Source organism: Nyctereutes procyonoides, unplaced genomic scaffold (genome assembly GCF_905146905.1).
Source record: "Nyctereutes procyonoides isolate TBG_1078 unplaced genomic scaffold, NYPRO_anot_genome, whole genome shotgun sequence".
In the NCBI taxonomy this organism is placed as follows: Eukaryota; Metazoa; Chordata; class Mammalia; order Carnivora; family Canidae; genus Nyctereutes; species Nyctereutes procyonoides.
This window is the reverse complement of record NW_026575048.1, coordinates 29,088,726-29,112,871: the sequence shown is the minus strand read 5'-3', so window position 1 is coordinate 29,112,871 and position 24,146 is coordinate 29,088,726. Positions and strand designations below refer to the sequence as shown.

The 24,146-nt window shown below is 45.2% G+C and overlaps 1 protein-coding gene across 2 annotated transcripts in view; it reads right to left on the bottom strand.

Moving 5' to 3' along the window:
* VIT (vitrin) overlaps positions 1-24,146 on the bottom strand; it is a 102,962-nt gene that overhangs the window by 3,988 nt on the left and 74,828 nt on the right. For both annotated transcript variants that reach the window (XM_055327690.1, XM_055327692.1), the window contains 4 exons: positions 20,841-20,988; positions 7,387-7,490; positions 4,345-4,571; positions 1,282-1,795 (listed from right to left, as the gene is read on the bottom strand). In XM_055327690.1, the coding sequence (XP_055183665.1) occupies positions 1,282-1,795; positions 4,345-4,571; positions 7,387-7,490; positions 20,841-20,988 (993 nt within the window). The remainder of the gene's footprint in view (positions 1-1,281; positions 1,796-4,344; positions 4,572-7,386; positions 7,491-20,840; positions 20,989-24,146) is intronic.

The following is a 24,146-nucleotide window of genomic DNA, read 5'->3' as shown; positions in this document are numbered from 1 at the left end:
ATCATAAATTAAAAAAAAAAAAAGAATTTTGAGTAGGTTGCTCCTGAGCCTGAAACCATCTTCACTCTGCTGACATGAGCTCAAGGGCTGCCGTGTCTGCGGGCGCTCAGGCCATCCACCATCTCGCCACGTGAGTACCCCCCACGGACTCTACAAGGGTAAATCACTGCTTGAACCTGGTGTCTGCTACTTTGGTTTCCAGAAGGGAGAACTGCTGGTTCACTGAGGCTTATTTGTTTTGCCTCTCCTTGTTTAGGGAAGGATTAGAAGCAGCTTTAAAGAAGACCAAAAATCCTGCAAGCTAACAACCGAATGCAGGCACAGAAGTGAGTCTTGTTACACTAGCACTTATCTCTGGGTCTTTGGTGTTCACTGACAACTTATTTTACTTTTATTATCATTACTATTATTACTATCACTTGGGGGCTTTCTTCAGGTTGTTGGTATTTTCATGATATTTTATGGTACTTTTGAAAACGGTGATTAAACACTGATTATGTGAAAAAGGCATTAATGTGACTAAGTTTCTAAACATTTACAAAAACATTTTGCTCATTTTTCATGGTTTTAAATGTTCTGTTGCCCTCTTACAAATCTTTATTTGGAAGTATCTCTGTAAATATTTTGGATGAAAATTTCTTTGAGATCTCCTCAAAACCTCCAACATCTGGCTAGCAGTTGCTTACAAACGGTAGTATTGGGGGCACCTGGGTGGCTCAGTGGTTGAGCGTCTGCCTTTGGCTCAGGTTGTGATCCCGGGGTCTCGGGATGAGTCTCACATCAGGCTTCCCCCACGGGGAGCTGGCTTCTCCCTCTGCCTGTGTCTATGCCTCTCTCTCTCTATGTCTCTCATGAATAAAAATAATAAGTAGTAGTACTTTGCTTTTAAAACACTACTTTTCTTCAAATTTCAAACACAATTTGGCGGTCTTCAGGGGAGCTTAAAATAATGAGTCAAATTCCTTTTTAGTGTGTCACACCTTCGTGTGTAAGGCCTCAGAGTGTTGGATGTAAAGAGAGGGTTACTGGTCCTAGTCATCTGTAGGCCTGGGGTTTGCCATGACACTTTGGAAACCACCTTGGGGCTCCCTGCCTTTTTCCTTTGCTGCTCAGAGAGGCCGGTAGTGTTTAACACCACCCCAATGTGTTCCCTACGAGTTTGAGCATTTCATTAAGCGGTAGACAAAACCAGTGCCTAACAAACCAGCCCCTTCCTTGTGCCACTGGCCCACCATGCCCCGGAGATGCTCAGCACTGGACTGGTCAGGGGGACCAGCTTACCCTTGTGATGGGCGACCATGGCTGGTATTCGGACATCATCATAGGACCTCCCATCAGTGATGAGGATCATTAACTTCCTCTTGTTGGGCTTGGACTTCTTGAAGAGCTGCTCCAGGGCATAGTTGATGGCAGCCCCCGTGCTGGTGCCACCACTCCAGTATCCCACCCTCTTGATGGCATTGAGGATGTCGGACTTGGTATTGTAATCGTCAAATCCAAACTCCAGCCGCTGCTCGTAGGTGTACTGAACCGCCCCGATTCGCGTGTCTGTGTCTGAAATCTCAAACTCCTTGCTGAGGTTGGCCACAAACTGGAGAACGGTGCGGAAGTTGCCCGTCCCCACGCTGCTGGAGCCGTCGATGACAAAGCCGATGTCGGCGGAGTTCAGGCACGTCTTGCTGCAGGCCAAGCGGTCAGTGTCACAGACCCGCTTCACCAGCGGCTGCACGGTCTTGTGGAGGCTGAACCAGCTCTGCACGTTGAGCGAGTAGAAGCCGTTTGTCCTGCACACAGCCTGGAAGACAGGGGGAGGGTGTCGGATGCCCCAGTCTATCACTGTTACCCTGATCACCGGGGCAGGTACAGAAAGAAGCAACAGACTCTTGGATTTTTGCACTCATCTTCCTACAGCTCTTTTTCGACTTCCATCCACCCAGTCGGGTGCTCACTGGGGCAATGATCCCCCAATTGCCCCCTGGACTCAGTCCTACTCCCTCAGCTGGGTCTCTGCGTTAGGGCAGAGCCATTGGTTAAGCCAATCCTTAGAGAGAGGTGAATCACTGGTTTTGGCTTCCTATTATGCTTCTCTGGGCCCCTCGGTTCATTTGTACTGGCAGCCGGCCGTAAGATTGGCACTGGTGGGCACCCCCGTACAAGCGGATTAAGGAAAGCTTTTGTTTTGATCAGGAAAACAAGACACATGAGAAATAGCTAAAGAAGTGTTTCCAGAGCAGGCCTGTGCCCAGCAACAAGGGGTCCCACACATATGTCACACTAGAGTCACACTAGAAGTTCTTGGAGAGATTTTTTCATAAACCCGCACCCTAACCCTATGAAGTGGATGTAACCCTCCTTCATGAAGGAACAGACTGAGGGCCAGCTGTGAAGGGATATCCTGAGTCCCGGAGACTGGAACACAGATCTCTCTGCTTTCAAAACCCAAGCTCCGTCCTCCAGATGACCCTGCCTCCAGACGAGCCTGCCTCCAGACAAATGAATGTTTATTGACTTGTGCCCAAGTTTGTTCCAGAAAAAACTTAAGGCAGCTGCAAATAAACATTGAGCCTGTGTGCTCCTGGAAGGGACCTGGCCTATGTTCCTAAAGTGGAGTGTTTTCTCCTTGCTGCTGTCTCTCTGGGGGGTCATGGGGACAGTCACAGAGACCTGGTGACTAGAGATAAAGTGGTAGAAATAATAATTTATTTTAAAACAAGAAATGATTTTAAAATGTCTTAGGAAATATGTTTGATTTGTTTGTAAAACCTAAAAGGGGGTTATAAACCTTTCCATGGACTCGGTGGTATTTGAGATGAGTATCTAGGCTGAACTGAGTTCTAGCCACTGGATGGAGCGGAGGGAGTCCCATCAGGCACTGGTTGTGGTCGCGGATGGAGAGGATGGTGGTGTTGGGTGTGGGCAGGGGACAGCAGGCTGCAGAGGTGCAGCAGGACCACACTCCAGAAGGCCTCAAGAGTGATGGGGGATGATGAAGGGTTTGGAGCAGGGACCCCATGGGACTAGAAAAGCTCATCATAAACATGAGCGGGCTTCGCTGTGAAATTTACACTAAACTGAGAAGCCCCAAGAGGGAGACAGACCAGAGGTAGAATGCTAGCTTGACCTAGGGAGGTGGCACTGGGAGCTGACGAGGCATCCTGGGATGACTCTGCACCTCTGGGACAGCGCGGGGCCATCCTCGTACAATCCAGAGGAGGAGTGGATTTGGTGGGAAAGAGGATGCACTTAGATTTTTACATGTAGGATTTAAGGTTCTTCAGGACATCAGGTGGAGAAAACCAATTGGTTGGAAACAGATGGCTACAGAGCTCGGGAGAGCCCAGGGATGGGCACAGGATGAGGTGTCTATTGCTTGTGAGTGAAGATGGAAGCTGCGGCCTGGGACGGACTCCAGGGGAATAGAGTCTAGTGAGAGAGGAGGAGAGGGCCAAGAATGAGTCTGGGGAAGTCTACATTTAGGGTACAAGTAGGGAAAGAGGAGAGAAAAAATGAAATAAGAGGCACACTGTGTCCTGGAAGTCAAAGGAGATGAGAATTTCAAGGATGACGAAGTGGTCAGCAGCATGCTATGGTGCAGGAGGTTGAGCCCTACCGGAACACAGATTATTAAAACTGGAAGGGCATCAAGGACAAGCTAGTACAAGGCATTCCCCTTCTTCTCTTCCTTCCTCCCTTCCTTTCTTTTTCAAGCTGGGGCCTTCTCTTTGGAGGCAGGTTTGTGTGGAGTCCCACTGTGTAAAATGTACAAAAAGGTGAGCTGCTCTGGTGGAGTGGGTTCAGAGGCCTGGATCCCTATCTGTCTTGCCTCTATCTGCTGCTAGCTCTCCACAGAACCCAGGAGCAGGGGTTGAAAACCTGATCTCCCTGACCTGATCCAATGTCTTCCTTTTCTTGTTTATCAGGTTGTTTAATTGGTAGTGTGTGTGTGTGTGTGTGTGTGTGTGTGTGTGCGCGTGCACACATGCATGCACGTGTGGGTAAGCAAGTATATGTGTGCCCATGTGCATGCTCATGTGAAGCCCTCCTGGGCCGCCTGGTGGAGGTCCCCTGGGACTGTGGGGGGAGCCTGGGGAGCCTCTATCTGAGACCTCGGGGACACCCCTCCTCCCAAGGTACTATTGCTCAGTCCACAGGGTCAGTGTGGGGTCTTGCCCTGAGAAAGTAATTCCAGGTTCCAGATTTACTAGCCCTTCACTGGAGGCTTCCCTGCCTAGAAGTGAGCTCCACGCTTGTTTGAAGGAATGAGAACAGTCCTGATGGCTGTTTACAGGGTGCAAAAGACAGTGGATGTGGACTTCAGGTGGGTCCCTGGGGGCAGTTCCATACCTTATTCGAGAAGTTGGGCTCTGTCACATACTGCTTCTCATTCTCAGTGGCACCTTCGATGGTGATGAAGAAAATGTTGATTCCTGACTCTCTTGCGAACCTCGAAGCCTCCTCCACCTTGTCTGTGGGCCAGCCGTCCACAATCACCACTGCCACATTGGGAGCCCCGCCTCTGTTCCCATTAGCCTTGGAAAAGAAGTTCTTGGTCACATAGGAGATGGCCCGGCCTGGAAGAAACAGAGAACTTGTGGTTGGAGTGACAGTGATCACACAGATTGGAAATACAGGCAAGATCCCAGTGGCTTCCAGAGGGCCAGAAAAACCCACTCCTGCCCTCACTTCATGTGTTTGTTTTTGCCTCTTTTTAACCACAATAACTATTCTGAGGTGTATAGTTCAGGGGTTTTAAGCAAATTCACAATGTTGTACAACCATCACCACCACCCGCTTCCCTCTCTCATTTCACTTTAAGTCTTTCACTTCTAGATCTCTGTTATTAAAAAAAAAAAAATTTAGGGACCAGCAAACATGAGAAAGACTTCCATGGGAGTAAGAGGGTCTCTTCTTTGTGTGGGTGCTGGAAGCGCACAAAGTTCTGTCTGGGAGGGGTTGGCCTGGTGGGGCAGGAGCCTCTTTCCTGCCTCTAGCTGGGGGTTGGCCAACCTAGTGCACCACGAGCTGCTGGGGGTGGAAGGCTGTGTTCCAGGTACCATGATGTCTTCTGTCCAGTTCCAGGTGAGGGGCATGGGTCTGGCTGGCCCAGGAAGTACTGTACCACTGAGAACTGAGGACTGTATTCTAGCCTTGGCCATGGGGACCCTGGTGGGTCTCCAGATTTCTATTTAACCTGAAAGCCACAGCTGGGGTTGTATAACAGAGCCGCCACTGTGGCTTCCCAAAGCACTTGTTTCACATTGTCCAGGACCTCAGAAATTTTTCAGTCAAGTTGTCCCAGTTTACTGGGACTCTCCCAGGTTAAGTGCTGGAAGCCCCATATGCTCCTGGACAAATTGGAATGTAGAGTCACTGTAGAATGACTCTACACAATGTAGAGTCATAAATTGGAATGTAGAATATCACTGTAGAGTTAGCATAACTGTATATAATAAGGCTGGGCTCTTTACCCAGGCTCTCTGGACCCTTGTGGGACATTGGGGGTGTGTCTCCACAAATCCCCTGACATGATACACCATAGTTTGTGTCTCTAAGTATTTAGTTGGGTAGGAGGATAGCTTTCAGGAGATTCTCAAAGAGGTTCTCAATCTAAATAAAAGTTAAGAACAACCATCTTAAGTCTTTAGGATTAATGTCATTATACTCCATGCTTTTTGGTTTTGGCCAGGATCCTGGCTCCACTGGCTACTGTAATCTTACCCATTAAATGAAGAGTTCAAATAGTTACATATGTAGGAACTGGAGAAATGTTGTGGAGGCCTGTATGATCTGGCTGCATAGAGCACAACAGCTAAGAGGGAACCTTCATTGCTGAGAACTGTCTTCATGGCCAAGGAATAATGTCCTGGAAGGCCCAAAGCACCCAGCAGTCCCCTCTGGCTAAATGTTAGATGCTTGTAAACAGAGCACACCTCTGGCTTCATCCAATCTCAAATTTGGAGGCCATGGTCCATTAGTGCTTAACCCACACCCCATCCACCTTCCAGCAAGTTTTGAAAGCTGAGGCTAAAAATCTGAAAACTACATTGTTGAGACTCCCTTGCAGCTATAGCCCTGGATTTGTGCTAATTTCATGAATCAATGCACACATATGAGATTTAGAAGATGGAAATAAGGAAGAAACCATATTTTTGACTCTCCTATTTCTACTGATGAGCACCTGTAGGTACTTGACTTCTCTGGGTGGTGCTAGAAGAGTCTATGCCTGGTCTCTAGTTTTGTTGCTAATGAAGTCGGAGCATGCAGAACATGTGTTTTATGGGTGTGAATGGAGCATGTAAGGCCTGGTTTTGGGGTTGACTGCTGTAGAAGAAGTTTCTTGAGTGTAGTGGCTTCCTGGCTAATCAGATCTCCCAGGAGGCTCTGCTGGCAGAATTGAGAATGCAATTTCCTGATCTTGGAAGAAACAGTAGCTCCTTGGAGGTCTGTGTTCTGCAGGAGGCCGTCAGAAGTCATCTCTCAAAGTTCAGCCTTGAGCTAATTTCTTCAGCCCTTTAGGTTATCCTCAAAACAGTTTAGTACCTAGGAATAAATCCCTTTCCACTTAAACCAGCTAAAATGGATCCTGTTCTCTGAGCCAAAGCCTGATCAGTACAGGGCAGAGACAGAACATGTTATCTCCTGAAAAAGGTGTGTAATTTTATTAAGATACCACTCTAATCCCATCAAGGATCTGGGGTGTCTTCTGAAGTTTCAAAGTTTTATTCCATGATACATTACTGGAATGTCACCGATCTAAGTATTCAATTGAAAACAAATCAGAAATCAACTCCACCATATTTGCAATGATGTAATATTGATTTGGAATCTGGGATAGCAGTGACTCGGCCAAGTTTGGTTAGCATTTTTCACTAACCAAACTGAATTTGGGCCAGACTTAGACTTCTGGTAAACCTGCCACCCCACCTCCCAGCCACCAAGGCTCAGTCAGACATCTCAGGAGACTCTGCTTGAAACAAAGAACCTGTCTCTCTTTGTACAGTCATCACTGTAACAGGAGCTCACTGGAAGAAGATCCCCAAGGGGTGCTGCGGAGCTTTCTGAATGGAATTGGTTATAACATTTAATGTTACACAGTTGATAACTTGTCAGCCAATCAGGAAACAGTTATAATAGTAGTCGTGCTTGTCCGGAAGAAAGCTGCTGACTCAAGGAACTAGGCATTCTGGAGCTCTCCAGAATACGTGTGATAATGATTCTTGCCCCTGAATCTATGATGATACTTTGGAAAAGATACAGATATTATTTGAGTCATATCTTGATGGCTTATCACTATTTTTTCCTCCTCCTATATAGGTTATTAGAAGACAATCACACAGAGGAGAACTGTGGAAACAAAATAGAATGATCTGAATTCAGATTGCATACCTGCATTAGAAAGCCCTCCTCTCTGGGTGATTTTCTCTATGGCAGTCTTCAGATCCCGGGAATTCATGTGAGTCCTGAGATTAAATTGGGCAGCAGGGTTGTCTCTGAAGAGTGAGAATGAGAATTAAAAATTACTGGAAATTTATTATCTTTAGAGGAAAGCAGAAATCAAGTTGATTCTTTTATATATAAATAGAATGGAAGCTATAAGCTTCAAAGCCTTTAAGCTGTATATTATAAAATTCCCCACTGTAAACAGAAGTAACAGTGAGATGGACTGGGGTCCTCCTCAGTGTGTGTAGAGAAAAGTGGTCTGATCTAGGACTCAGGGTTCTAGTTTTGATTGTGCTGCTTCCTTGCTGTGTGACCTTGGGAAGTCACTTAACTTCTCTGGGTTCAGTTTCCTTATCTAGGTAAAAGCAAAGATTGCAACATTCATACTGCTAAAAAAACAAGACGATTGTCAAGTAGGATTTTGCAAATGTCAGGATGTCCCTACGCTGCCCCAGACCCTCCTCTCCAGGGAGAAAACCCCAGCTAATAGCCACTCCCTGTGTTACCCCTACACTGGAATTGCATCTTAACTGTGGCATCCAGGAGAAGACATCCCTTCATTTTTTTCATTTTATGGTTCCTGTAACTGGGTGAGAATATTCAAATCTTATCCAAAAGGTTAACTTCTATTAACCAAAAGGTCAGCTGGAGAGGAGATGGAGTAAATTAAGTAGAGAAACAGAATGAAAATCTTTCTCTAGAGAGGAGCCTCTGCAGGTAAGCTGGGCAGCAGCAGCTGAGCAGGGGGTTGTGAATGTTTTATGACTAGGTGGAAAGGGGGCTGGGCAGGAGGGGGGCTCTCTGTTGGGTGGGTGTGCACTCCCACACCCATGATTAAGTGAGGATGCACAGTAAAAACACATCTCACAAAGCACTGACACTTAGCCATTGGCCAGGTTTCAAGAGAGTGTGACCTCTAGGGTCACATGGGACCAGGCACTCCAGAAGAGCCTGCACTTGGTTCCGTGCTCTGATGCTGCCTTCTTGAAATCCTTAATTTTTGAAAATAGGGCTTTGCAAATTATGTAGCAAGTCATACCTACAGGTTATTAAGCCTTCAAGGGGAGGTAGAGCCCCCCCCCTTTTTTTAAAGTAGACCCACACCCTGTGTGGAGCCCAATGTGGAGCTTGAACTCAAGACCTGAGTTGAGATTGAGATTTGGCTGCTTAATTGACTGAATAACTCAGATGCCCCCCACTTTTTTTTTTTTTTTTTTTTTTAGGGAAAAGACTTTTAAAAGTAGCCTTTCCACAAACACACCAGGAATAGGTCTTGGGAGAAACAGCTTTAGGCAGTTGAGGTGGGAATCCAAGGTGACTTACAGTGGATTCTTAGCACACTCTTTGGGGGATGTAGCTTCTCTAGGACAGACAGGAGTCGTCCTCTGCCTCACCCCACTTCCCTTCCCTGCTCTATCCCTGTTTTCCAACTTTTCTCACTATCTCAAGGTGATCTCTGGGAAGAACTCCTGGAGGCTGGAAGTGTGACCCTCTGTCCTCCAGTGACACGGGCTGGTCCTTAGCCGAAACCCAAGCCAAGTGCCCCGAAGGCAGGCTTATCTCTGTGAGAGGAAACCGGGAGGACCGGCTCCCTTCGGGGAACACAAGGCAAATTTCAAGGAAGCTCAGGGAGATGGGTGTTGGCGCCAAACCCAGCCAGCTGAAATGCCACCAGATGAAAAGGATTAAATGAAAACAAACAACAACAATGACGAAGCAAACTGCAAGAATGGGCGAACGTGGGTGACTCTCAACCCGTGTGCGGTGTGAAGCCTGGCCCACCTGAGCTGCGGTCACCCAGCCCCTGTGCAGGTTGTGCTTTCCTTTCCCTCTAGGCTCAAGGGCTTCTGGGTTTATGCTTTTTACAGATCTGCTGCAGTGAATGCTGAACTTGCCCCCTCGCCATCAAGGCTCAAACCCTGGGCTCCACCTTTACTTGCTCATCACAGGGCCTGTGAGTCCTGTCTCTAAAGTCCTGGAGGCTCCTCCATGCAGGATTTGCCTTTCTCCCTCCTTCAAATGTCTGCAGGGACCCTCCGAGCTCATGCACTCTGCTTCTTGCTGTTTCTATGATGAAAGTCTCTATTTGGTCTCTGCAAAGCCAACTGTATGCATATCTGCTAAAAAATAAACCCTCTTCCTCATGTTCAGCTCTGCGTGGAAAATACCTCTGCTCAAAAATCATCAGAGGCTCCCATTGTAAAACTTCCTATTTTGGCTTTCAAAAGCCCATCCATAATTTAATTCCAACCCATAACGTTCATATGGTGCTGTCTTCGTGTCTCACTATTTCCTGGTTTCTTAGCTTTGTGTTCTTGCTCATCAATCTCCTCATCTGTGAAACCCAAACTGCTCACCCTCGAGCTCCTGCTCCCTGCCACCTGCCCCCTGCCCAGCAGACAGTCTCCACACTTGACTCTGCTTCTCTACCCACAGCACCTTGCACACCACAGCACCTTAAAAATCTGCTCTATACCACCACCCATATCCCCCTCTGTATTCCCTCTTCTGACTCAGCCCAGCAAAATGCATTCTGGACACCTTCTGACATACCCTCTTTGCCAAATGCCTGTCAGACCAACCTCTTAAATATCTCTTGTCTCTCTCCCATCCTTTCTATCCTCAAGTATGGACTTTGAGCTTTACTATCTTGAACTATTGCTATAGCTTCCTACCTGGTCTTCCTGTACCCAGAGCAGCCTCTGCAGAGGACCTTTTATTCAATAGGCTGTCATGCTGATCAGAGGCAAATTAATGTGGGAGCTAATAATACCTCTTCCAAGGGGCCTAATTTTGTACTCTTTTTCTTAAAAGGGCCATGAACTGCATAAGCTTCAGAGTTCCCAAAGTCTTGATCTTCCCTTGGTGACCAAGGAAAATGAACTTTCTCAAGACCTGAAAAATAAAATATGAATCGAGCCAAAACAAACAAAATATTATTGGCTATAAGATGAAAAATTGCAAAATCAGTATTGACAAGTATATAATTGTCTACCAAACATAACACAATACATACTTCATTAATTGCAAAATTTTAAACTCTTAAAAGTTTAATACATTTGAAAATGATTTGTGGGCTGGATTTTCTCCCTTGCAAGATTTCTTGAGAATGTCTGATGGTTGTGAAGAAATCATAGCTAATCATAAGGTGTTGTTTATACACAAATAATTTAAAAAGCAAAAATATAAAATTTTCTTTCAAAAGTTTTTCCAGAAAAAAAAATGTATTTAAATGTAGAATTTAGTTGCTTCATCACATCTGTGGCACTCCCTGGAATGCTTCTCAGGAGGCTGTCTTATTATTGATCCCTTTGCAGAGCAATCGATTACCTGTCTCTTCCCCATACTATATATACAGCCAGGTCTTCTTATTTGCAGTAGTTATGTTCTATAAAGTTGCTGCAAACTTCATATTAGCAAATACTGAGCCATTGCTCCTAGGGGAGATACTGGCTTAGGGTCCTGTGCGCCTCTGGTCCAACATTTTCTGCAGTAGATCGATATATAAACTTGTTTAATGTCCATTTCTGTTGGAAGACATCTAATTTAATGTATATTTCTTAAAAATAATTAATTACATGCAATATTTCTGTCTAATGAAATACCAGCTGAGAAAGGTTTAATAGCTTTCTGACCCTGGGTAATGTTACTATAAATTCTTTGGCTTTTAAGCCTCACAGTGCTGTCCATTATGTTTTTCGGGTTTTTTTCACATCAGTTGTCACTTCATGAATTCATAAGTTCAACTACTTTTCCATAGCTTCATCAGGCATTGTAGTCATTACTTTAGCACTTTTCGGAGCAGAATCACATACAGATCAGTGATTTTCCTCTTTCTTTTTCTGAAAGTATCGAATCATTGGTTCATTAATACTGAACTCATGCCTGAAGGAAACTTACTGAAGAGTCGTAATTTCAAGTACATCATAGCCTTCTTGTGAACATTAGTGAGCATTTCAGCACTATACTTGGGGGCCATTTAAAATAGTGAAATCACCAATAAAAAGCACAAACATATGAAAAATGTGGCATTAAATAGATTGCGACAAGGAATTTACAGTATGGCAGCTGAAACAAGAAGGCAGAGCTTTGTCTTGTTTGACCTTGGCTGGGACCATATGTCAAGCAACTCAAATCCCACCCCGATGCTATGGTAGTCTGCAGATGGCTATAGAAGTACAGTGAGAATTTGCTTGCAAATATGGAAGCCACAAGTCATGAAAATCGACTGCTAACCTGTTTGAGAACAGGCGCTATGTCCTAGTATTTTCTATCCCTAGTGCTTAGCATACAGCGGATAATAGGTAGTGGTGGCATAAATAAATGACAGGAAGAAAGTTCAAATGTCCTCTCCTCTCTTGGATCATCCCTAGTGGAGTTGAAAACTGCTTTGGAGCTCCACACTGATCCTTCTCTTCCCTTATTACATCACAGAGGTAGATGAATCCATCTACAGAGGCAGACAGATGAGCTATTCACATACCCAATGAATAGATGCTTTTAATTTTATTTAATGTTATTTCTTTTAAAAATATTGCCTCCCTTAGTAGATGAAGTCCTGAAAAATATAATCTCTGACATATTTGTTGATTTATTTTTAATGGACTGAAAGTTTGGATCAGAGGACCTCTGAAACTCTCCCATTGCTACAATTATTATTAGGGGCAACGCTACTGAGCCATCCATCAAGAGACTTATAGACAAATGTAATCAAACCACTTAGAAGAATTTTACATTAGTATCCCCTGCAAATGACATAGAGTTTAGTGCATGGTAAACCCTCAATAAATCTTTGCTAAATTGAAATGTAATTAAATCATAAGAATGATTCATATGTCTTTAATCTGCAAACTGTAGCAGCTTCTGGTACTAGAACACATGGGTGTATGTATTCTTTTTCAGGAAATATGGGCTGGTGGCCTGACACCCTAACCAGGTTACTTTTCAGAGACAGAGACTAGTTAAAAAGTTCAACTATGGGGGATCCCATAGTTGATGGCTCAGCGGTTTAGTGCCTGCCTTTGGCCTAGGGTGTTATCCTGGAGCCCTGGGATTGAGTCCCACATCGGGCTCCCTGCATGGAGCCTGCTTCTCTCTCTGCCTGTGCCTCTGCCTCTCTCTCTCTCTGTGTCTCTCATGAATAAATAAATAAAATCTTTTTTTTTTAAAGTTCAACTATATTTCTATCTAAGCAAACTTTTATTTATTTTTTTTAAGATTTTATTTATTCATGAAAGACACAGAGAGAGAGAGAGAGGGAGAGGCAGAGACCCAGGCAGAGGGAGAAGCAGGCTCCATGCAGGGAGCCCAATGTGGGACTCCATCCTGGGACTCAAGGATCACGCCCTGGGCCAAAGGCAGGTGCTAAACTGCTGAGCCACCCAGACATCCCATAAGCAAACTTGTAAATTGTAATTTTATTACAAGATCTCATTAAAGGAAGACTTTTTTTTTTTCCTGAGCAATATCAAAGATTTCCTTTGGAAAAAAAGAGAAGAAAACAAACAAAGGCTTATAGCTCAAGGAGTACATAACTAGGGATCCCCGGGTGGCGCAGCGGTTTAGCGCCTGCCTTTGACCCAGGGCGCGATCCTGGAGACCTGGGATCGAATCCCACGTCAGGCTCCCGGTGCATGGAGCCTGCTTCTCCCTCTGCCTATGTCTCTGCCTCCCCTCCCTCTCTATCATAAATAAATAAAAAATTTAAAAAAAGGAGTACATAACTAATTGTTCTGTTTGGAAAAGAAGCTGAGAGATTATAGGGAGTGAGAATTTTTGCATAGAAAGGAATACTTTATGCAACAGGAAATTATTACCCTGTGCATGTTTAAGAAAAAAGAATGCCTGTTAGAAATAGTCGCAGGTGATCCCTGGGAAGGTTTGGGATCTAAAGGCAGGGCACTGGGATGGATGTCAGTATTTCCAGGCTTTCCTGATGGTGAAAATCACCCGAGGCACTTATTAAAATCCACAGGTACCAGATCTTCTCCTGGCAGAAGCTCAATTCAGGAGGTCTGCACTGGAGGTGGGCATTTTTGTTCGTCTGTTTGTTTTAAGCAAGGGATCCAAGTGAATCCCATACTCAGGGGAGTTTGGGAAGCCCTGCAGTCTGGAGGACTTCTGAGGCCCCTTCAGTTCATATCCCAGATGCTACTGCTTTAGCCCAAAGTAGTTTCCAGTCACACCGAGTGAGCCTTTCAAGGGAATTTTCATGCCCGTAGAGACATATTAACTGATCAGATCTCCTATAGCTCAAACTGTTTCCTCCAACAAGGCATCACCCTGAGGTTAGCAATAAAATAACCTGAGTATATTGAATATTTTCATCTTCTTAATGCTAAAATGTGATGATGTATGGCCTTAGGCACCGAGATGAACCATGCCTGTGAAATTACGGAGACGTTCTAAAGTGACCCTGGTTGCCCAAGGACATGCCCGGAACTGCAGGTTGGGCGGAAAACTTACTCCTTGAGTGCATTACCTGGTTCAGAACAAAAATGATTTCGCCACCAACTTCTCAAGGGACTGAGCGGACATGGCCAACCCAGTGGCCTGGGCCAACCTGCTGATGGACTTTGTACAACCAGCTCCTTTGGAAAGGACACTGGTCTTATATTTCCTAGGATCAGAGATGGGAAGCAGGGTCTTATAATCAAATTTTGTTTTTAGATGAACGTTTCTTATAATTAATAACAGTAATTCAATTCATCCACCAAAAAAGTAGAAAATTAACCTGCATACCTCTTCCTGCTGGGGAAAATGTGGACATGCAATCTGCTAATCTGAGAGTCACTCTGGAACAAACGGACTCTTAGGCTCGCTGGTCTGTAACTGCGTCACAGAGCTTAGAAGCACTGTGTCCTGGAATGTCTGCAACAGACACAGTGTTTGGCACTTCCTGAACTCAGGCATGCGCCTGGCCACCCAGGGATCATGTCTAATGTAGATTCTGATTCTAAAGGTCCACGGTGAGGTCTGAGGTTCTGCCTAACAGCCTCCCAGTTGATACCGTGGATCACACTTTGAGTAGCAATGTCTTAGAGGATGCTGTAAGAATTAAGAAAAGCAGAAGTGGGTGGCCAGTGATAAGAGGAGCGGGGAGAAATAGTCTGGAGAAAGTGTGAGAAAAGCTAAGAAAAGGAGGAGGAGGTACATAGCCAGGAGAGGATTCACCAGTTGACGGCGCAGGCCTGTGGGAATATCTGTGCCTGCACTCTGGTTGCACAATAGAATCACCTGGGGAGCCCTAAAAATTAATGATGCCTGGGTCCCACACTCAGAAATTCTGATTTAATCGATCTGAGGTTTGGTCTGGGAATTGGGATTTTCAAAAGCTCCCCAAGTGGTTCTAATGTGCATTAAGGTGGCCATCTGCTTCTCTAGCAGAATGATCTAGGGATCTAGGGATGTAGGGTGAATGATCTCAGGGGAGCTCTGTGATAAGCCCAGTCAATGTGTGATGGGGCTATAAGGGGAACCCTAGAGTGGAAGTGCTGGAAGTCAATTGTAGTCTTTGTTTTATTTGTACCTCCGGGAGAACTGAATGGTGAGGAATAGAAAAAGCATAGGATTTTTGTATAAATGTTATTCATAGCTCACTCAGCCTTGAGACTGTGTCCCTGAGGAATGAGGCTGAAGGGCTCACGTCCCTGTCTTTTAGAAAGGAGGGTAGAGGCAGTCTTTACAAGTGCCATTAGGCCCTGGAGAGCCTTTCTAGGTGGATGACAGGCAGCTGCTCTGTGATCCTGTTAGTTTCTGTAAAGGCAGTGTAGGGTGCAAGAAGACCAGGATAGGTATTGGAGAGATCTGGGTTCTGGACAGTGGGGCCACTCTACTCGTGGGAAGCTGAACTGTCTCTTACCCTCTTGGCAACAGACTGGAATTACAGACTAAAACATCAACTCCTGGGTATTTACTAGATGCTGGTTTAATAAATCTGAAATTGGACCCGGGCATAGACAGCTTTAAAGCTCCCTAGGTAATACCAGTGTGAAGTTAGGGCCTGGGCAGCACCTTCTTGCTCTGAGCCCCACAGAGCTGTGTCTCATGCTCCAGCCCTATCCACTTCTCCTTTGCTGCAGACTCAAGAGAAAGTGCCAGAATGGTCCTCCTTGCCAGGTGAATTAGTTCCCTATTTCTGCTGTAACAAATGACCATAAACCCAGTGGCTTAGACACTTATTACCTTACAGTTACGGAGGTTAGAAGTCTGACATGGTCTCCCTGGAAGGGCTGTGTTCCCTTCTGGAGGCTCTGGGCGGGGGTGGCAGGTCCCATTTCCTTGTCTTTTCCATCGTCTAGAGGCTGCTTGCATTCCTTGCTCATGGCTCCCTTCTTCCATCTTCAAAGCCAGCAGTCGTCTATCTCTGACCATTCTTCCATGGTCATATGTTCCTCTGACTGATAATAGCAGGGAAAGGTTCTCTGCTTTTAAGGTCTCAGGTGATTAGGACACTTGATAATCCAGGATAATCTCCCCATCTCAGGGTCCTTAACTTTAATCACATCTACAAAGTCCCTTTCTGCCATGTGAGGCAACATATTCACATGTTCCAGGTGGACAAGTTTGGGGGCCACTATTCTGCCTACGATACCAGTCCTGATACTTGTTCTCCCCTCCACTCTGTCCCACACATGGAGGCTCAGCTAATCCATGGGAGCCTCTGGGCATCCTTCCTTCCGGGACGGGGTGGCAGGGAGGGAGGGGGCGGCTGAGTGTGCCACTGAAGCTCTGCAGTCCAGGGCTGGTAGGTAAGAAGAGTAACGATGCGCCGCCCACCCCAGAGCCACTTTCCAAAACCCTGGGCAGCTGTTACAAAATTCTGAGCAAAGAAAAAGTCTATTTCATGTTGAAATGAAGAAAAACCAACATTTGGCTTTGTTCTATAACTTTTTTCCCACTGTTGGTATCCTAAGGTTGATTACAGAGTTCAAAAGAACATGTGCAATTCTATTCCATTTATACTGAAACTGAGGACGAAAATAAAATCATCTGGAAGGTCCAGGGGCACCCAGCACACATGGATCCAGGCTTCAGTGAAAATGCAAGTGTCTTGGCTTCATTCATTCTGTGGACTCGAGTTCACCTAATAGCTACTTGCTCTGGCTGTCCTTTCATTTAGCTTTTCAGTGTCTCTACTGGTATTAAGTGTGATCACGAGCCTGTTGGCTGTGTACTTCTCTATTAGAACTCATGTGCCAGACAAGGGCTTGGTTCTTGGCTTTTTTGTTTGTTTGTTTGTTTGTTTTAGATTTTATTTATTTATTCGTGAAAGACACAGAGAGAGGCAGAGACACAGGCAGAGGGAGAAGCAGGCTCCCTGGGGGGAACCTGATGTGGGACTGGATCAACCCTGGGATCATGATCTGAGGCAAAGGCAGATGCTCAACCACTGAGCCACCAAAGTGCCCTGGTCCTTGGCTTTTTGTCTAAGCATAGCATCTAGGTCTTTATCTTGGTGGAAAACCTCAATTATCAGAAGCTTTCTGGGCAGATGAGCAAAATCTTCACTTTGAAGTCAATTTTGTTTGACATTTTAGGGATTAACCCAAGATTCAGTATTTGCCCTCTCCCCAGCGGTCATGCATTTAGCTGTGTGCTCTTAGGAAAGTCACTCAACTTGTCTGAAGGCAGCACCGCTTCTCTTATGGGAGGGGGGTGATGATTGTGGAAGGAAATCTGTGCTTGCTGAGAGGTTAGTGCAGTTGTGGGTTACGGGCTCCTTTGTGTGCAGGGAAGATGGGACCTGGGGGAGGGAACATGCTGGTACCACAGTGTTGAGGCTCCCCCTGGCCTGGATCAGGAGAAGAAACCCAGGTTGTGCAAGGTGAAGTTATGGAGGAGCAGAAACCACAAACCTGTTGGTCAGCCTAGAGGAGAATGGAGTGGACAGAAGGACACGGAGAGGCCAAGGAAGAGAAGGGAGAGAAGGACCAAACACCTGTCAGTCCTATGATATCAGCCTCCCTGCACCTTGGCTTACGTGGACTGGTTTTCTCTTTCTTGCACCCGAAAGATTTTTGTGTAGGATATGTCAGAATCAGGATTCGGAATGAGTACTGCATTCCATAAATCAGACCATTTTTAATACTTCCAGTATTTTTATTTTGTATTTGCGTTTTGTTTCCTGTTAATAGTTGAGGCTTTTAAATTCTAAATTTAAAAGTCTTAATTTAGCTGTAGAAGTCTAAATTCTGACTCAGCCCTCCTAAAGAAAAGCAGAAAAGGAAACTTCTGGGAAGCTGGTGGCTGGTGGCTGCAGGCAGGGGGCCCAGAAGCGTGGCATGCATGAGCAGAGATTCGAAGGTGTGGGGACTCCTGCCCGGCCAGCTCCTTCCCAGCCTATGCCTCTCTTGGAGTGCTCATTCTTTATGGGATGGTCATTTCTTTCTTTCTTTTTAAAGATTTTATTTATTTATGTGAGAGAGAAAGAGCATATGCAAGGGAAGTGGCAGACAGGGGGAGAAGCAGGCTGTCTGCTGAGCAGGGAGCCCAAGGTGGGACCCTGGGGTCACTACCCAAGCCACAGGCAGCAGTGCTTAACCAGCTGAGCCATCCAGGCATCCCAGGGCTGGCCATTTCTTGTAGAGCCTCATTTCCTCTCTATATCATGAGGAGGTGAAAACAAGAGCTATCTATGGTCCCAAGGCTCTGCGATTCTGAGAGAACAGGGCTGATCCCAGGGATGGTAAGGTGGGCATTGGAATCTGCTGAGAACCCAAAACACCAGGAGAAGAATCAGATTCCCAACCCGCCAAGTATTGGCTCTTCCTGCTTTTCCTTTGCCAGAAACACAGGCCCCACATCTGGGAGGACTCCTGCCTCCTCCCCTTTCTTGCCCCACTCCCTCCCTCTTTATACACTAAGACTGTTAGTCAAAGGATTGGAGGGAGCCTCTCAGGGAGGGAGCCAGGCAGCTGAAATCAAAAGCAATTTTAGCTGGGCACAATGGATCTCCCCTTGCACCTCATCACACCCTTCTTTTTTTTTAATTTTTAAATTTATCTACGATAGTCACAGAGAGAGAGAGAGAGAGAGGCAGAGACACAGGCAGAGGGAGAAGCAGGCTCCATGCACCAGGAGCCCGACGTGGGATTCGATCCCAGGTCTCCAGGATCGCGCCCTGGGCCAAAGGCAGGCGCCAAACCGCTGCGCCACCCAGGGATCCCTCATCACACCCTTCTTATACCACCCTCCAATTTATTGTATTTCCCACATTCCACTGACGGATCCATTACCTCCGTGCAAAACATTGTGTCATTAGAGATTACTCTACCTAACCAGAACCAAAGCTAGAAGGGAGAGGCGGCTCATCTAGCCTGTTTGCCCAACATTCATTTATTGGTTGTCTTCCCAGTACAGAGCCAGTCACTGAATCACAGAACGTCAGGTTTGGCAAAGCCCTAATAAATCATCCCATGCACCCCCAGTACTTTACAGATGGCAGCACTCACATGGAGAGGTTAGAGGACCTGCTTAAGGTCACACAGCAGAGCTAAGGCCAGAATTCAAGATATACTGTCACTAGTTCATTGTACTTTCCACTCCACCCCGCGGCTAAGGAGGGTGCAGATGATTGATTACCCTCTATGAGCATCAAGTGAAGGAAAACAGACACAATTTCTCTTAAGTGTTCTAAATAAATAAGGACCCAGGATGCAAAAAAGATGAATAGCAAGGCAGTTTTAGAAAGTGAAATTGGTAATCACATTAGGAAAACGGCAGAGGGTGGGGGGTTGGGGGATGGTCTTCTGTGGGGTGGGGGGCCTTGACTAAAATGGTTTTCCTTCCTTGCTACATTTGCTCGTTCATCCACCTTCTCACTGGCACACGCACCATTCTCCTGCCATTTTTCTTTTCCTTGACATATTTATTACCTTATTTTCATATTATACTATAAACCTTGGTATACACAGCTTTTAAAGCAGCTATTTTTAATGCAAGATGACACACCAAGCTTTGAACCCCCCAATAAAATTGACTGGGGACATCTGGCACAAAAATGCTTACATTTCCTCCCTAGAGAAGCCTGCTCTCTGTTTGCTATCTTTAAAAAGTAATGCAGGAATGAAAATAGGTTGACATTTCGAAAACAAGAAAACAATGACCAAAAAAAAAAAATCTTATTTTTCTATTTCAAGTTAAACTCCTCAAGATAGATCCTTTGATATTGAGAGTTGACATTTGCAGCAATTGGTTATTTTCATATATTTGACTCTGACTATATACAAGTGCCAGGTAGCTCAACTACTAATTTTTCTTTGGGAAAAATTTTTCATGGGAATAGAAGATATTACTAAATGTGTTATTGGGATTTAGTGCTAAAAGTACAAATGTTATAAGTTCTTATGAAAATAAAGGGGTTTTGATTATTTCTTTTTACAGTTCAAAAATAAATATTCTAGGGCCTTTGTTATAACAACCTTGATTAAAATACTACTGCTGGAGATCCTTGGGAAATTTTGAAAGATCTGGAGATCCTCTGATTGTTGTCAGGTATAAATGTTCTTACGTTTTTGAGGCTTCTGAGCAAGAGTCACCAGGGTCTGTGTTAGTTTCTATTGCTAAGGTTAAGCTGAAGATCTGTGGGGAAGAAGGGGTCATATTGTGTACGAGGGTCCTTTGTGGAAAGTGAGATTGCTCTCCTGCCCTTAATGGTTCCATCAATTATTTGAGATTTATGCTTGTTTGCTCTTTCAATTGTTTGCTTATCTGCCAACATCTGTATATCTGCTTTGGAGAAAGGCCTATTATTATGAAATAAGATTGACTTAGGACCCCAAATAAGAGGAAAGGTTGAGTGTGGATGTCAGTATGAATGCTCAGTTTCTACCCTAACTAGAATAACAGAATGGATTGGACACAGTCACCTGGTGCTCAGCTGACCGATGGGACCAACTCCCCAGCCAGCCCGTCTGCTCCATTACCTGGGGAGGTTTTCCAGTAGCAGGTCACATGGAGAAAAGAGAAAGTCAACCTACAGCACCATATTTTCGACGCCTCTTACGTATAAGTGGACAGGAGGGAGCACTGGGCACAGTCCACCTTCTTGGTCTACAGGTAAGGAAACTGAGGACAGAGAGGTGAAGCCCTAGCCCGAGGCCATGCAGCGTATTATTGACTGAGCTAAGACTTGAATCCAGCTCTCCTCATTCCCAAATAAATACTCTCTCTACCAAGCATGAGTGCAAATGCCATTTACTTCCACATGTTCATTAACCTGTCCTTCCCTCCTGGAAGAGTCAGATTTCTTAAATGGCACCTGAATTGCTTCCATTTCTGTTGTTTAATCTGTATCAGGGAAGAGGATGAATATGTGCTGTAGGATGCATTGGTATGATTCGTGGCACAACATTCAGCAGGCAACATCGTTTGATTTCTGGATTAAGAACAGCACTTACCCATACTGAACAACACCCATCAGTGGACCAGCAGGGCCAATGTCAAGAGTTTGGGCAACATCAGCCAGGAACTGCTTTTGGATTCGGAATCGACGTTTGCCAATGCCGGAGCTCCCGTCAATTAAAAATGACAAGTCGATTTTGCAGTCTGAGGAATGGAAAAGGGCTCTGTTAATTCTGATGACCCCTCATTGCGTTAACCTGGGCTTTCTCTCCTCTCTCCACCAGAGCCCCTGAGAATCCAATGAAAAGAAAGTAAAAAGTTGTGGCAAGATGCAGGGTATATTCATTTATTTAACTTCTTGACAGATTTTCCCTGGGCACCAAGGTCCGGGACACTCGGACTGGTACTTATTTCTATAACTGCTTTAGAATTCTCTGTATCAGCCGCACTTACAGCCTTCAGAAGCAATGGCCTTCCAGTCAAGTGTGGGAAAGCCCTGAGGTTACTTTCCTCAGTGTCAACCCCCAGATGTAGAATTCACCAAGACTGAGTCTCAGGACCTTGCGGTCTCTTACTCCCATCTTAATTTTGTAGAATTATGTGTTGAGTTTTTATAAAGGTATGAAATCTGCAAGGCTAGTGAGGAGGGAAGGTCAGGAACGGTAGAATGAGAAATTGATACCAATCTTCTCCTTCACTTTCCTGGGTGAGGCAACCGTGGAATTACCCACATGTATCTATACACATCAGTACTTGTTTGTAGCAGTCTTCGAATTTTTTCCTTTCTTTTAGTTGTGATAAAGACTAGGACTGGTTCTGGCTAGGATCTCTGGACCTCTGTGAATATATGAAGGTTATGATGGAGGTGGGGGCTGAAAGCTATTCTAGACCTTTCAAACACTGTGGGAATTGGTCGAAAGCCATATAACCTGGTAGTAGTATCTTCTCTGCTCTTCACTGAAATTACATCATCTTAGTATGATAAAACTGATTATTCAATTCTGATCAGAAGTTCTTATTGGGAGCTATATATCCCTTTGATTAATAAAAAAGTGGGGGAATGAATCGTTTAACACCTGCAGTCTGAGAGACAAAAATATTTCAAAATCGAGTTCTATGGGGAAAAAGAGAGAGAAGGACACTGATATTAGGAATTTCTGGGCTGGAGTATCCGCAAGGACACTCAGGCCGGTGCTGCCCTTTGTGCTTGGGCGTGCAGCTGCCTGGACAAGCCTGGATCTCCTTAGGCTGCCTCACGATCACCCATGAGGCCACTCTCAGGCTTCTCTTCTCTCCCATGTGTGTTGCATCACTTCCATGTGACTGGGGTCCTCCCAATCCTCAGAAGGAGACCAGTAAGCAGGGAGGGATATATGCATATATTAAATGAGAGCAAGAAATGAATATGAGTTGACACAGTTTTAAGCAGAACTGATGAGAAATATTTATGAAAGAGTGATACTACAGAATTGGCAGATCAAGGAAATAAGTTTTATCTGGGATTGTGCTTCATTATCTTGCGCTGGTGCATGGCAATAAAAGCCAGAGAAGTAGGCGATGACAGGGACCTCTCTGGGCCTGGCTGACTCTGCTCCATCTGGAATTAGTGCCTTGGCTCATTAGCGGATCTTGCAAACTTTTATTTCCTGTCTGCCTGGACAGTCGGTGCCTGACAACTCTTCCTGTTCAGCTAGCTTCTCCTGTCCTGTGCCCCCAAACTGCCTATGCCAAACCATGATCCTTGAGATGAAGACCGGAAGAATCAAATAAAAATCAAGAAGTGAGGCTTAAAGATACCACGGAAGCCTGGGAAAAAGGAGAAAAGAAGCAGAACTGTTCTATGGCTTGTGATTTGTATCCTACGCAAGGTCCACCCGTTCTTTCCTACTCCTGAGCTCTGCAATGAGAATTGTTGCCAGCAGGTGGCAGTGGTGTTCTTCAGGGCTCCTTGCTCACCACACTTGCGGGTTGCTAAAAATGAGGACCCCCCCAGGCTCCACCCAGACTTACAGAATCAGATCCCCCCCATTTTAACAAGATCTCCAGGTGATCTCTGTCCCATTACAGTTTGAGAAGCACTCCTGAACAGGGGTTTTTCTTCCAGCTGTCAGCAGATTAGTTCAATATGCCTTTTAAAATAAAAACTTAAAAAAAAAAATAGTGGTTAATTAGAATAAGGCCCAAAGATGATTTTCTTTTTCAGTAAATAAAGCACATGGATTCTGAGACCCTGTTTCGCTTCTTCATAGACCATTTTTTTCTTATTTCTTACATCTGGAACCGTGCTCAAGATGGAAGTATTCATTTCATAGCTAGGTTTTAAGAAGTTGAGATGCTCTCTACTTGCTTGGCTCTCTTTACTCAGGACCCTGATGGCTGACATTGGAATCACCTGTGCTCTCCATTTCCCAGGCTGCTCTAATGATCCTGGTTTCAGCTCTGAGCGTGTGCTCCCTGAGACCCGGTGGCTTTCTCATATTGGGATGGAAACATGCCGATATGAAGATGACATCAATACTACAGGACAGGATTGAGTTACTAAGCGTTCAGCATGAGCAATTTATTGCTGTCACAGAGGACAGAGGTTGGAGGACAAGGAAGAAAAGGTACGATATAGTGTCTACAGGAATCAATCTACCAATTTTCTTAATTGCTTTGGTTTTATCCAACATGATATAATTTTATAGATTAATGCTTTGTGTTGTTCAATACATTAGGCCAGGATTTCTTAACCTTGAATATATATCAGAGTCACTTTTGCAGCTTCAACAAATAAAGGTGCCCAGAAATCTCTCTGAGTGGTGCTTCTCAAGGTTTGATATGCAAAGAAATCCCTTGATTCAGTAGGTCTGAGGTAGAGCATGAGATTTTGCAGTTCTAACAAGCCCCCAGGTGACACTGATGTGGTCAGACCATACCCAGAGTAGCAAGATCTAGGGTGAGTGTGATTCAGGAGGTATGAGCCAGGAATTTGGCCTCTTGATTTTTTAAAAATGTCTTCAGTTGATTCTCATACCCAGTGGGGTCGGGACTCATGGCGCACCGGTGGCTGACTTGCCACAACTTTCTGAAGGAATCTGCAGGTGATCTCCTTGGCCTGCAACAGTCAACTGCCTCTTGATTTTCCTCCTTTCCCCTGTTCCTTCTTCCCTGGTATCTTCAAGTGGCTCCTCCACCTGTTTGGTGCTGGTGTTCGGGTTTAAGGCCTCTGGTTTCCCTAGATCCCCTTTCCTGTTTTTCATAACCTTGGTTTTGAACCTTAGCTCATCATCTTCCAACTCTGAATTCCCAGGTGGGCTGCTCCTTCTCAGTCAGATCTGGGTAGTCAACTGTCTCCTAGACCCGATGTCTTGTGGAAGATG